This window comes from Sapajus apella, unplaced genomic scaffold (genome assembly GCF_009761245.1).
Source record: "Sapajus apella isolate SASKATOON/1434 unplaced genomic scaffold, GSC_monkey_1.0 scaffold11, whole genome shotgun sequence".
NCBI lineage: Eukaryota > Metazoa > Chordata > Mammalia > Primates > Cebidae > Sapajus > Sapajus apella.
This window is the reverse complement of record NW_022436951.1, coordinates 17,742,053-17,757,240: the sequence shown is the minus strand read 5'-3', so window position 1 is coordinate 17,757,240 and position 15,188 is coordinate 17,742,053. Positions and strand designations below refer to the sequence as shown.

The 15,188-nt window shown below is 35.1% G+C and overlaps 1 protein-coding gene across 1 annotated transcript in view; it reads right to left on the bottom strand.

The window, feature by feature from the left end:
- CDH10 (cadherin 10) overlaps nucleotides 1-15,188 on the bottom strand; it is a 164,182-nt gene that overhangs the window by 10,533 nt on the left and 138,461 nt on the right. Inside the window, exons 6-9 of the mRNA XM_032279052.1 lie at nucleotides 12,032-12,219; nucleotides 9,953-10,206; nucleotides 6,222-6,358; nucleotides 73-194 (exon numbers count right to left, since the gene is read on the bottom strand). Coding sequence (XP_032134943.1) covers nucleotides 73-194; nucleotides 6,222-6,358; nucleotides 9,953-10,206; nucleotides 12,032-12,219 — 701 coding nt within the window. The remainder of the gene's footprint in view (nucleotides 1-72; nucleotides 195-6,221; nucleotides 6,359-9,952; nucleotides 10,207-12,031; nucleotides 12,220-15,188) is intronic.

Below are 15,188 nucleotides of genomic sequence, written 5' to 3'. Positions count from 1 at the left end.
CAGGATTTTGAAAAGGAAATATTTTGCATGCAGTTAAAATGTTTCCGTAGTTTTAATCCTGTAGGTACTTGCCTGCCCTGGTCTGGCATTTTCACACACAAAAGTGTCATAGAACACGGCAAACTGTGGGGCATTGTCGTTAACATCCAAAATTCTCACAAAAACAGCCACGCGTGTTGTCTCTTTGGGATTGTCTAGAAAAGGGGAAGCAAAATTTTGTTTAGGAAGACACATTTGTGCATCAAATTTAATTTATATAGGCATCCTGTGGATATTAAGTGCCCACATACAAATAAGCATTGCAATCATTCTACTAACATAATGAGCAAATGCAATAAAGAAAATTACTGCAGAGCCTAATTAAGTAGCCATGACTTCAGTTATTACCGGGAACAAGGGAACTACTATTATTTTGGAAAATCATGTTAAAAGTACAAGCCAGTATAATTGAGTTCACATTGTATTTGTGTCCTTATTGTCCAAATATATAAAATAAGAACACTTATTTATTAAATCCTTCTTATACTTCATTATATCATTTAATCTTTACCTATTTTGGGGATGAATAAATAGTTTTACATAAATTAGTAACTTGTCCAAGGTCATTCGCTCCTAAGTGGTAATTATTATAATAAAACCTACTTCTGTAACTACTCTTATCACCAAAATGTATTTCAACAACTGCTCTTAACTTTCTGTTTGAAAATTTTACTCTATGGCTACTTACTTTACAAGTTAGTTGGAAAACTTATGATGAAATATGAAGATTAGGTATTTTATTAATAGAGTCATTGCTGGCACCATCACAACACTGTAGCTCAATTCTGCATTACAATCTATTGTCACAAATGAGCTCAGCAGTAAGAAATGGCATATTAATCACACCTTTGCTACAAATGCTGAAATCAACAGCATCACAGTTTTCACATAAAAAGATGCATTTCTGGCTGGGCGTGATGGCTCATGCCTGCAATCCTAGCATTTTGAGAGGCCTAGGCAGGTGTATCACTTGAGGTCAGGAGTTCGAGACCAGCCTGGCCAACAAGGTGAAACCCCATCTCTATAAAAAACACAAAAATTATCCAGGAGTTGTGGCAAGAACCTTCAATCCCAGCTAGTTGGGAAGCTGAGGCAGGAGAATTACTTGAACCCAGGAGGCGGAAGTTGTGGTGAACTAGGACCATGCCACTGCGTTTCAGCCTGGGTGACAGAATGAGACTCCATCTCAAAAAGAAAAAAAAAAAAAAGATGCATTTTCAAACTTGTTTTGATATGTAAATTAATAAAAATATAAATGCCTCTTAGTTTAGCTTAGCTTTGAGTAACAACCTTGTATGAGTTATATTTGCATTTTCTCTATTACAGATTTTTCTAGGCACTTATGCTATCTGAGAGTGTGTTTACATTTTAAATTCAGGTTATATTCATCAGCTTTTATGATGTCAATAGCTCTGTCTTTGGATACAGTTAAACTTCTGTGTAAATTTTGGAAAAGTGAAGCTGAAGAGCGATATAATGTAATAAATAATATAATTAGCTGAAAACGAAACAAAGCAGTAGCAGAATAGCTTGGGTCAGCAACAACCTTATTAAATGGTCTCAACCAACATAGGCTGTGGATATTTAGCCTTGTAAAATGTATCTGATGTTTTAAAGTAATCTAAATAATTTTCAGATACAAAGGTAAAATATATTGTCACATACAAATAGGAAGCATATTACCACCAAAAATAATTTATACCCCCAGTTCTCTCCATATAATTAAATGTTATTGCAATATTAAAATCAGCACTTTAAAAAATGATATATAAGCACAGACTACTTAACAGGGATATAGTTAAAGGCTGAAATAGTATAAAGAAAGGCAGACAGAGTTGAAGTGTATTTAAATTTCCTTCCTCTTTGCAAGAGAAAATTTAAGCTATATCCTTTCTTCACAGCTCCTTTTAAGTCTTACCACAGTCTTCTGAACCCGCATGAATTCAGCTATCAGGTTCTAACTTCTTATTTGCTAATATGTTATTGCACATTATACACTTGTTAGTGTGCCATGAAGTTTAGAGTTCAGGCCCTGGAGACGCTGCTTTTTTTTTTTTTTTTTTTTTAAATTTGAGACAGAGTCCTGCTCTGTCACCAGTCTGGAGTGCAGTGGCACAATCTCAGCTCACTGCAACCTCCATCCAATTCCCTGGTTCAAAAGATTCTCCTGCCTCAGCCTCCTGAGTAGCTGGGATTATAGGCATGCGCTACCACACCCAGCTAATTTTTGTATTTTTTGTAGAGACAGGTTTCACCTTGCTGGCCAGGATGGTTTCGATCTGCTGACCTCATGATCCACCCACCTCGGCCTCCCAAAGTGCTGGGATTACAGGCATGAGCCACCGTGCCTGGCTGAGCTGCTGCTTTGATTCTCAAGTTCACCACTCATTTGCCATGTTAGTTTGGCCAGTTTACTCCATCTGCTTAATGTCTTAGTTTACTCTATATAAATCGAAGTAGAATCTTTAATCTCATGGAGCTACTTGGAAAATGAGGAGTTAATGCAGGAGAAGTTCTTACGAGAGTATCAATGATCAGGACTCAATGTGTATTGACCATAATCATTACCACCATCTTTATTATCATTGTGATATCTTCTTCACTTTCTTATGTAACTTAAGAACTTATGTTTTCTCCACATAAAGTATCCACCTAATAAAAACACATTTTTAGCCTTCCTACCATTCATGTGAGTCTGAAGAGTTGTGCATTTGGGAAGAAGTGGAGAAAGGAGGAAAAAAAAAAGGAGAAAAATGCTATCTCATTATTTCCCGCTTCCTCTATGCCTAGACCATTTGCTAATACCCAGAGGCACGGTGTTCTCTACAAATGGATCTTTCACTGTCTACTTGCTGCTATGGAGAAAAGTGAGAAGGTATGCTTCTTTCATATTTTCTGGAATGTGCTTTTTAACCTAATTATGTAGTGATTGGACATAAGCAAAATTTTTCCTTTCAATAGAAAGTCTTGACATAAAAATAACCCTTCTTGGTAACAATTCACTTTCTAATGATGCCACAGGAGCCGGGAGAGACAAAACTTTCCTATCTAAAAACTTGCATCGTCAGCCCCTTCCGTAACACAATGTAGAAATTCTCCAGTGTCTTTACAAATAACTCAAGGTTCTTAAAATCAAAAGCTAAATCCACAGGGATGAATGTGCTTTGTAATGCATCAGGCCTGGAGTCACCTATTCAAAAAACAGTGCTTACACTAATCTTTTTTGCTAGCAGATGCTGTTGCTTATGTATAAATGAAAGTATAAAGTGTTCCAAGGAAGAATCAGACTGAATAGCAGCTGGCATATATTTACCACCTGAGTTTCTCTCAAAGTCCTTCAGGGAAACATTTCAGTAGCAAAAATGTATCAGCAATAAAGGATCTTAAAATGTTATGCGTCCATGAGCCTTTTCATCCCTCCAAACAAAGTTTAAATCATTATCCAGAAATCACAGGCTTTGAAAAAATATAACTGTTTTACCTGCTTTGGGTAAGAATTTATGAATAAGAACTATGGTGTAAATAATGGAGTCCTTCAGTCGTAAGCTTAGTTCTATCGTCCTCAGAATGCATCACAATGATGATAGTCCAATTTTCAGATATAGTGAGAGGTACTTTTTGGTTTCTATAACAAATATACCCTAAAATCCCAAGTTTATTATTAAGACATTGATTGTCACCTTAATTTTAGATGTTTTGTTCTCTACATGGCATTTCAAAATATTTTTGAAGAAGAAAAAGAGGAGTTATTCCATGATACGATGCACTAAATAGTTACCTGGAGTAGTGCCTGCCATATGATGTGATATATTGATACGGAATGTAGAATTAAATGGTTAGAGGCAAGGTCTTACAACATATTGGTAAGAAGTACATTTAAATGTCATTCTGTCCTGCTCAGGGTGTGGTGTATGACACACTTACTGTAAAGCCAGTGTTTAAAGTCTAGTAGAAAAAATTCCCTATATGCTGTTTCCCTCTCATCCTCATTGCATTCAATACCCAGAACAGAATAATGAGATCCTGACTCTGTGGTTTGGCAGGTAGGCATTTCTGGCAGTTGTTCTACAGATTGATTTTATTTAAGGGCAAAAAATAGATTTAGTCCTTTATAAAAAGAAGTAATTGGCTTAGCTTTTTACAGAATTGTAATTACTTCAACTAGCTTTAGAAGTTAAATCTCTCAAACGATCTGAAAAGGAAAATGCAATTCTTTGCTCACTGGGCCTGAATAAGGATACTGAATTAGCGGAGAGTACAATCATGATTCTGAAATGATCAGATTGGATCATGTTAGGTCCATCTTACTATGAAGATGTGGCTACAGATACAGAAATCAAAGCTTTCCTTAAAAGAAAAACTTGAAAATATTTAGTTAGCCTTAAAAGGCACAGACATTTATATCTCACTATGGAAAAAAATGGATCATTTGAGATTAATCTGTATTTCAGGGGCAGATATAAGAAAGATGCTAAATCTGTTACTTTGTCCTGAAGCTTTGATTTCATTGCTGATGATCTGTCTAGCCAAATTCAATTGTTCTGGGACACTTGGTGATTCATCCCCACCCAATGCTTTGCCTTCCAAAGCCTGTAGTGGTTACTTCAAATAAATAACTTGACCTTGATATGAGTTTGTGGATTCAGCTTAGTATTACAGATTTAAAATTTATAGGCTTAATTTTTTAACAATAATTTTGTCTCTAGTTAATGCCTATTTTAAAAACAGTTCAAGAGTTGCTCTACACCATATACATCACAATATGGGAATTAGAAAATCTGAACAGGTTTGCAGATAGGTGTGGCGGCAGGACTGGCTTCATGGGCATGTAACCCAAGCAGTTGCACAGGACTTCACCCTTAAAAGAGACTTATGCTTGTTTAATGCCCCATCTTACATTTCTTAATTTACTTTTAACAAGCACCTGACATTCTCATATTACAACGGGCTCCACGAATTGTCCCAGTATGAGCTAAAACTTTCACAATTAGAGACAAATATAGCTTGAATATGTCAGGCATTAGTGAATAAAATTTTATCAGTTAGCTTTGGAACTAAGTATTGGATCTAGAAATGACAAGATTTGAAATCTCAGTTGTGCTACCTTTGACGTTGTAACTTTGAGCAAGTTACTAAAAGTCCCAGGGCCTTAGTATCTTCTCTGTTAAATGAGGTTAATCAAAATACTAGGAGAACATTTTTTTTTAGAAAGACACCTGGCATATATGATTAATGTTAACTCTGATTAACAATATATATCTGGATTCCTCAACTGTAAAAAAGAAGTAGTAATATCTACCTACATGTTTGTTGATAAGATTAAATTGTAACATATAACCCAGCATTTAGCATAGATCCTAATTATTAGTGTGCAAGTGACAAATTTAATACTTTTATTTTTCCCCAAATGATCATATCTTTAGTCTCTAATTCTACCTCATTTTTATTAGTTAATATTAAATATACATTGATACATACCGAAGAGTGGCAAAATATGTCATTTTGGCATAAAGATTATTTTGAGCTAAAGATACTTTAAAAAAAACCAAAAAGCAGATGCAAGAAAGGTGCTCTGCCCCTTCCCTTTCCTTCCTGAAAGCAGGAGATAAAACCCCCAGATAGAAGATGTCTTCCCTATACCAGAAGAAAAGTAACATTCTTATCATCAAATAATGGGAAGCAAGGCCAAAAATATTCCATACTAACGGATTGAGATTTTGCTAACATAATTTTTATCTTCATTTGCACTCTCCATATACATTTAATTACTTTGTACAATTTCCTCTCTTTGTCATCCCAGCAAAAAAAAAAAAAAAAAAAATCAGTTTTGCCACTTTATTGGGTCTTTATTTCTTTATGAGAGCTCCTGTGTCATGTATAATTTATATTAAATGCTTTGTCCTGTTAATCTGTTTTATATTAATATTATGGTGAGGCTCAGTCAAAAACTCTAAAAAGGCAGAGATAAATTTTTTGCATCTTTTACCAATACGTATAGGTATACCTCCATATATAGATGTAGGAAATATTGAAGAAAAGATAAGTGTTGAGAAAATTACAGTTCATCTGTCCAACGAGAATTATTTTTAATATAAAATAAAACCTATAAAATGTTAAAATACATAAAATATATAAATATAAACATATTTAAATATATGTTATATACACGAAATTCATCTTACTAATTTCAGCAGCTATAACAGTAAGATTATGCCACTGAGATAGTTCACGGTCAAGAGGTTTTGAAGTATAAAGGGATCCATTTCCAGAATGAATGTTAAAGATCCTGTCAAGGTCAGTATGGCGATCCAAAGAAAATCTGAACAGAGGGCAAGAAAAAATACATGACAGTATTATTAATAGTTTGCAAGAAAAATAGTGAAATGCAAAGACACACTTATCACTGATAATTACAGAAAAGAACACAGTGCTGATCTGGAATGTAGATTGTTTGAATGACTTTTCACAGTTTCACACATACATTCTCCTCAAGGTATAAGTTGATACTCTACTCTGCATCCAAATGCTATTCTTCTGAATGTTTGTGTTATTTAAATTATTGTTTATTGTCATATTCACTCAACTGACTTTGAAATATTGGTCACAAAACAGTTGGAATTACAGGCAGTTACATTGCCAAATGACTTTATTTGGTTATTGGAAGTTCTGCTGAAGAATAATACAAAGACTTACTGCAAAAGATTATTCCCAGAAGCTATGTGCTGTTCTTAGAAAACTGAAGACAATGTTAGTTTCATCAAAGTAATAGACTATCAATTTATTAATGGTGTTTCGTAGCTTCATGGTATGATAGCCATGTAGCTTCACTTTCCTAGCCAGGTGTATCATTATTATTCATATTGCTTTTAACTCGAGATATTTTAAAAATATAAAAGTTTGGGATAAGAGTTTTTAATATATCTGCATCAAATAAAGTCTATATCCATTTAAAAACTAACAATAAATTATACTGAAACTTGATTGCATGCATGATGTGCTGGGTGTCATTTTAAAGCCTAAAACTAGATTTAACATTCTGATTGATGTTGTTTAAATAAATCACATTATCTTTATCAAACTACATGTCTAACATTCACATACAAAGAAAATCGTTGTGTCTCCCCCTGCTGTAATAATTACTTTATTACTGAAAGACCTAACATACATTCACCTCATCCTTTAGCCTCTCATGATGATGTAAAGTAGAAGCTATTTGTCCCCTTCACTGATAAAGCAGCTTGTACAACCATCATTCCATTTACTACATTGTATTAGGAATTCATTTCATCTCACATCTTAAACAGACAAAAAACATGAAAACATCAAGTATCAAACTCTACCAGGCACTCAATGAATATCATTTAATTCTCATTCTGCGTCTTCTTCTCTGAAATAGACTGCGAACTCCTTGAGAAACATATTAATATCTGATATAGTGATCCACAAATATTTATTAAATGAAAGAAAGAACGACCTAATCATTTGGTATTTTGGCAAATAATAAGCTTCCTTATTTCTGTAGAAATATGACATAAAGTTGAAATACATAAATCAATAAAAAGCCTCTGCTGTCATGCATCACTGACTTTGCTAAATCCATATCATATGTGTTCTTTCTTAATTATTTCTTGTAGTTCAGATTGAAGAAGTAATGACAAAATTTTGAACATTATATGACATTATCTCAAAGATACACAGAGATCACAGGTCTTTTTCAAATATGATTCAAAGTATAATTATAGTTTGCAATTCTCTGTTGGAAAGTTATGGGTGTTAACTTTCATTTTACTTTCTAAAATAATTTTCAGAACACACGTTTTAAGAAAATCTCTTTGATTACTGTATCAACATTCACAATATATGACACAATTTATAGCATGTCAAGTATGATCCTTCCCATAACTACACTGCATTAGTAAAGCTATTCTCTTTTTTTGAAAATATATATATTCTAACCAAAGAATGACATCGAGGAATATTAATTACATTTTCTAAATCAAATTAGTATAAGGTCAAATTATACAACAACTTTAATAGCATATCATCTCTCATTGATAAGCAAGGAAGTTATTATTTTTGCTATAATATGTAAAATATTGTGTACATAAGAGGATTTGTTCCTCCCCGTCTTTATACTTGCATCCTAATTAAACATTTTATTTCATTTTATTTTAAATATCCACAGATATATTTTGACATATAATAATTACACATGTATAGGAGGATTTAAATTCTATTTCATTGCGTGGAGAAATATCTTAAGTATGCCACTTGATATACATTTAACTAACAATATTACCTTTTATTTTGTAATGTCCATTTTAAAATCAGAAACAGAATATAGCCTGCTAAATAATGGAATCTCTGCCAAGAAAATGCTTGGTAAGTATTTAATGGGGAAAATTAGGCCTCTGTATTGGTTATGTAAAATCTTCAAAGGAAAAATAAAAAAAATAACACAAGGAATGCAGCAACTTAGATGTTGGTAAATGAATTGGGGAAGAGATATTTATGAGAACATCATGCTGGCATGTACAGGTTTCTTCTGCCAATATGTAACCTGTGATGCTGCGTGTGAATATAAGAAAACATATTTATGTGAAATTATATAAATATAAAGTAACATATATATTCATAAAATATATGACTTCATTTGAAGATATAGCAGACCCTGTAGAATTTTTAACTGGCTCAAGTCATATGGCATATAAAATTAGAAGTTCCCTACATGTGCTGTGGCTCAGAAGTGAACATAACGATCTGAACTCATACTTGACTGGTTCACATAGAAAATGGGCAAGCAAAATCAGCCTGCAGAGATTTAGGAAAATAAAGGAAATCCAAAATACACGGTGGACGAATGGATTGTAGTAAGGGTTCATTTTCATGCTGAAATTATGACAATATGTATATTTATTTAATGTAATAGAACAAGTGTCATTGAAGCTGATTATTTTTTCATTTTCAGGAGTTTATCGCATCTCATATGTTTTTAAGCTATCATAAGAAGGAAATATATCGAAAAGACTCATCTTTCTGGAATGTTCTCATATTTTTTGAAAAAAGCAGAATAAATAAATAAAGATAAAACAACACCAGAATCCTCTCAACTTTGATGGTTGTGTATTAGGGGAGTTTCTAAAATCATAATGAACACTTGCTAAAATCATAATATTACCACATTGCCACATTGTAATTACTTTTTTTTAAAAATTGAGACAGGGTATTGCTTTGTCACTGGAGTTCAGTGGTGTGAATGCAGCTCACAGCAGCCTTGACTTTCTGGGCTCAAGTGATCCTCCTGTCTCAGTCTCCTGAGTAGATAGGACTACAAGTGTGCACCACTATGCCCAGCTAATTTTTTATATAGGCTGGATCTCAGTATGTTTCCCAGGCTGGTTTCAAACCCCTGAGCTTAAGCCATCTGTCCAACATGGCTTCCCAAAATGCTGAGATTACAAGTGTGAGCAAGCACACTCAGCCTACTTTTTAACTGTTAAAACTTCTCTCATTCAACCTTATATTCCATTTAATAACTTGAAAGCACAAAAAAAGTGGTTTGGCTACATTGTAAATGGAGAGCTCACATAGTACTCTGTATCTGTACCCGGGATCAGAACTAGGAACACCGTAAGGAGACATGCAGGTGTAACAAGCAAGGTTTCAATCTAAAGGGCATGATAAAAATAAGAACACCATGAAGCTTGTGCATGCCCTGCCCCAAAACGTTCAGAGACAATTTACTAGAAATTCTTGGCTTCATCAAATTTTTATACAACTGATGGAAGGATTCTTTCATCGTTCATTGGATTGAAGGTTTTAAATAGAATTTCATAATCCCTATAGGCATTTTAGCTTCTTTTTTTTTCATTTTAAACAACATTTTGTTTTCATTTTTAAAAGGCATACTTACCTAATGGGGCTGGAAATAGAATCTGGGTCCCTTGCCATTACAGTACCAATGATTGTGCCCACTTCAATATCTTCATGAACTTCAAACAGATAGGAGGACCTACTAAACACAGGAGGTTCATCCACGTCTTCTATAGAGATTTTCACTATGGTAGTATCTTTAAATGGTCCTAGGTAATAAAAACGTGGATCTACATGGGTGTTTTCTGCTTCTACTTTCAGAGTATAAAGTCTTCGGCTCTCAAAGTCAAGTGGCTGTATAAAGAAATAAATAATCAAATTAGAGTGAGGGAAACAGGACCAGATTACAACATGATTTTTAAGTTCTGGTTGAGTTCTCTCAAGTAGTTCATTAATTATAAATAAAAAAGACTAATACAAATAAAAATATAATCTTTATGTTTCGCTTAGGATTCAACTTTTACGTTTCATTCATTGAATTAGTAATCCTTTGGAACATAGGATTTCCTACGAGACTCTAAGCCTTGGAAAAATTGGGATGGATATTCAAACCTATCTTGCAGATGGTAACATCACAAAAAAATGGGCTGGTGGTTGTTGTGTGTGTTTGTGTGTGAATGTGCATGTGTTGAGGTGCTAGCTACTGCAAAATTTTTCTAAGTAAATACATTCAGTTATCTTTTCACATTTGTGTTATGATATTTTGATTCAATGTAATGGGCTTATGACATTACAAATATTATGAAATCTTGGAGACTAACATAAAATTTTCAAGTTACGTCAAATATTCTAGATAAGAAAAACCGTCTGTAATAAGAAAACAAATAATAATAATTTGGTAAATAGGTTACATTGTGAAACAAAACACCTTAACCATTCATACAGTTTAACTATCAGAAGCATAAAATGGAGTATTTTATATCTCTTCCATTCTAAAATGTATGTTTTTTAAGAAATACATTTTTTATTTTTTATTTTTTTGAGATAGAGTCTCACTCTGTCACCCAGGCTGGAGTGCAGTGGTACAGTCTCGGCGTACATCGGCTTACTACAACTTCCGCCTCCTGGGCTTAAGCAATTCTCCTTTCTTAGCTTCATGAGTAGCTGGAATTACAGGTACATGCCACCACACCTGGTTAATTTTTATATTTTTAGTAGAGGTTTCACCATGTCGGCCAGGGTGGTCTCGAACTCCTGACCTCATGATCTGCCTGCCTCACCCTCCCAAAGTGCTGGGATTATAGGCGTGAGCCACTGCACCTACCCAAATGTATGTTTTGTTAACAGATAAAAGACATTGTTAGTTTGAATTCCCTGCATCTTTTATTTTTATTTCAAAAAGAATCAGATTCTATATGCGTTACTGCTGCTATCTGGTCTGAAAAATTACAAGACAGCTGCTTTTCCGTTTGCTAGTCACTGTCCATTTAATAACAAGTGGTTTTGTACTTTGTACCTTGCAGAAGAATCTCAGGATAGTTTAATTATTAACTAATGCCAATGTAGTTACTTTATGCATGGCATTTCATTAGGACCTAAAGTTTAATGTGCCTTATTTTTTTCTCATAATGATGGCACTGACACTACAATAAAAAACAGGTTACCTTTAAATTGCATCACTGAGCATATGTTAGCAGAAAAGTTTCACTTATATAGCAGAAGGGAAAATGTGAACAATTAAATTATGTTCCAATCCATGCTGTCTCTTTTATTAGTAACTCTAATTACTGCTTCATACATCTGGATAGATGGCATGGTACTTTTTATATCTCCAACTGGGATGATATATTGCCATTATTAGGTATTAACTACACATTTTAAAATAAAACAAGTAATTATGAGGGTTATCAAGGTGGCTTAGAAATATGATCACACATATTTTAATCTGCCTTTATATTTTCTAAAATTGCAGATTTCATGCCTCAATCAATCAAAACCTGTGGTCAAAATTTTCAAGGAGCTCTTTGGCTTTATGTCTTTCTTATGTATGCACAATATAAATTAAATTTTTGGAAAATTAGAGTGGTATCTTGCAATGGATAATTCATGAGTTAAGAGTACATAATGCAATTCCTCCTCCTGAAACACCCAGATGCTTATTTATATGGATGCTGTGTACCTTTTTCACAGTTATGATGCCTTCCTGTGTGTCCTTCTCAGTCACAATGTCAAACATATCAGTACCGTCACCATCAATAATTCGGTATTCTACTTCAGCATTTTTCCCAGTGTCAGCATCAGTTGCTTTGACACTTCCAATGGCTGTGCCAACTGGGGAGGACTCAAGAACCCGAAGATGAATAGTGTCTGTAAAATATAAAGAAAAAAAAGAGAGAGAGAGAGAGAGAGAGAGAGAGAGAGAGAGAGAAATTATATTTCTCAATAGAATAGCCAAAAGCAAAATGTGTATGAGGCAATAATATAGATCTTAAACTCTAAATCAGATGTTGACAAATGATGAATACACATAATATGGGTAACATTATGGTCTAGGAACTTCCGGGGCTTTGGTCTGTGTATATTATGAATAGTGAGAACCAAGTCCTAACAGTAGGAGGAATTCTGGTTTAAAAATGAGTATGTTCTAGTGAAACCCCATCTCTACTAAAACTAAAAAAAATTAGCCAGGCATGGTGGTGGGTGCCTGTAATCCCAGCTACTCAGGAGACTGAGGCAGGAGAATTGCTTGAACCTGTCATGCGGAGATTGCAGTGAGCCCAGATCGCACCATTGCAATCCAGCCTGGGCAACAAGAGTGAGACTCCATCTCCCCCTCTACCAAAAGAAAGAGCATGTTCACAAAAAGGGATGGCTTCATGTCTTTTGCAGGAACAGGGATAGAGGGGGAGGCCAGTATCCTTAGCAAACTAATGGAGGAACAGAAAATCAAATACCACATGCTATTACTCATAAGTGGGAGCTAAATGATGAAAACTCATAGACACAAAGAGATGAACAACAGACACTGGGACTTACTTGAGGGTGGAGGGAGGGAGGGAGGAGGAAGAAGAACAGAAAAACGGTAACTGCTTAGTACTAGCCCTAGCACCTGGGTTATGAAATATATATCTGTACAATAAACACTCATGACACAAGTTGACCTATTTAACAAACCTGTACATGTACCCCTGAACCTAAAGTTAAAAAAATTAGCATGTTGCTTCTTTCTTTATTTATTTTTTTTTTGAGATGGGGTCTTTCTATGTTGCTCAGGCTGGTCTGAGCTCAAGCTATCCTTCTACCTTAATCTCTGGGGTAGCTGGGATTACAGATGCAAACCACTACACCAAACAAGCATATATTTATTCATTGCATAGATCTGCTTTGAGTTCAGAAATGCATTTATGTGTGTTCACATAATCACAACAAACCACAGGATATACAGTAGTTGTTTTTATTATGCTCTATTTAGTTATTTACTACTCATACTTATTTCAACCGTTGGGAGAACATTAAAAAAAACCCAATGAAATCAGCCATAATGGGTAGGAATCTTATTTGTACTTGTGACAGCAGGAACAAAGGACAGTCTGTGGGAAAAAAATGAAGATGCCCTTCACAGTGTCAGAGTAAAAACACTAAATACTGACAAACTCCCTTTCATTCCAGGGCAAAACAAGAATTTGAATTTATCTACGTTTTCGGTGTACCTAGATGTTCTTCCAGCATGAACAACCTCTACTGCTAATGAGATTTATGTTTCAGCACCTGATCATAAACCACATATTTCTGACGGATTAATCGACCCCAAGTACACTTCTGATTATAGCACCTTCTTGCTCATAAACCTTAAGTAATTCTTCTTAATATACATAATAAAGTCCAGACCTCTTAGCTTGTCACAGTCTTGCCTGGATATATCTCTCCTATGTCATTTTACACTTAGTTACTTCCATGAAAGATAGGGACCAAATTGGGCTTTTCAACGTTTTCTAGTCAAAATTTAGTTTCCTCTATCATTCCTATATCACTATTTCTTTTTTATTTTTTTTCTTCTTCTTCTTTTTTTTTTTTTTTTTTTTTTTTTTATGATAACTCAGTCTGCCCCCCAAGCTGGAGTGTTAGAGGGCAGTGGCATCATCTAGGCTCACTGCATTTTTGACTCCTGGGTTCAAGTGATTCTCCTGCTCCAGCCTCTCCAGTAGCTGGGATTACAGGCACCTGCCACCATGCCCAGCTAATGTTTGTATTTTTAGCAAAGACAGGGTTTCACCATATTGGTCAGGCTGGTCTCGAATTCCTGACCTCAGATGATCTGCTTGCCTCGGCCTCCCACAGTGCTGGGATTACAGGCATGAGTCACTGTGCCTGGCCATTTTATCATTATTTCTATATATCTCGTGGTATTTTTCTCACATAAAATTCCTTCCCCTTATCCTATCATAACACAGTTTACCAAATCTGAGAAAGTGGTACTGTTCAAAGCCGACTGTTGGGCTATGCCAAACCAAGGAGCGAGGTCTCAGAAGGGATGAGCTAGCAGACACTTTGTTCTCAGGATTCTAGTCCCTAGAATTGTGAGAAAACACCTTTGTGTGGTTTAAGCCATCCAGTCTGTGAGCAGACTGTTGTCTGCAGTTGTCACAGCCTTAACAAGTGACTACAGGCAATACATAACACTATTTTGGAAATCATTTCCTAAGAGACGTCATTGAAACTCAGTTTCCATCACACTGTAGTTGGTCCCTTAGCCTGCATCCTTCTTCGTCGTTCTATCTCTGGTAACACACCGCTGAAAGCAACTCTCAACTCCTTACTTTGCTACCATCTTATTGGTTCTCTTTGCCTTTGCTGATTCTTCTCCGTGGAACACCTGTTCCCTGGATATTCTGATGGCTCCCCTGCTCTCTTCCTTCAGTTGACTGCTCTATGTGGACCTCCTCAAGAGCTTTCACTACTAGCTTAACAGAAAATAGCCTTATCAAAAAGAGTACTTGCAATCACTTCTATCACGTGTCATCACCAGGCCTCCTGTTATCTCCTTACTTACTTGTATGGAACATAAGAATATAACAGAAAACAGGCACTTCGCACTTTAAGGATTCATTTGAGTGTAGTAGCCACCATATCATTATTCATATATTGGATAAATTATTTGTGTATTGTATTTTGTATAGAAGCTTCCTAACTAGTCTGCAACTGAGGGAATGTGTTCTCTTTCCGGGTCCACAAGGGGGTGGAGTTCTAAGGGCAAGAACTTCCCAGCGCTGTGCCCTGCTCCCATTTCTCTCCATCCGGGAGATTTAATGTCTCTGTACAAATTTTAACGGGGGGGG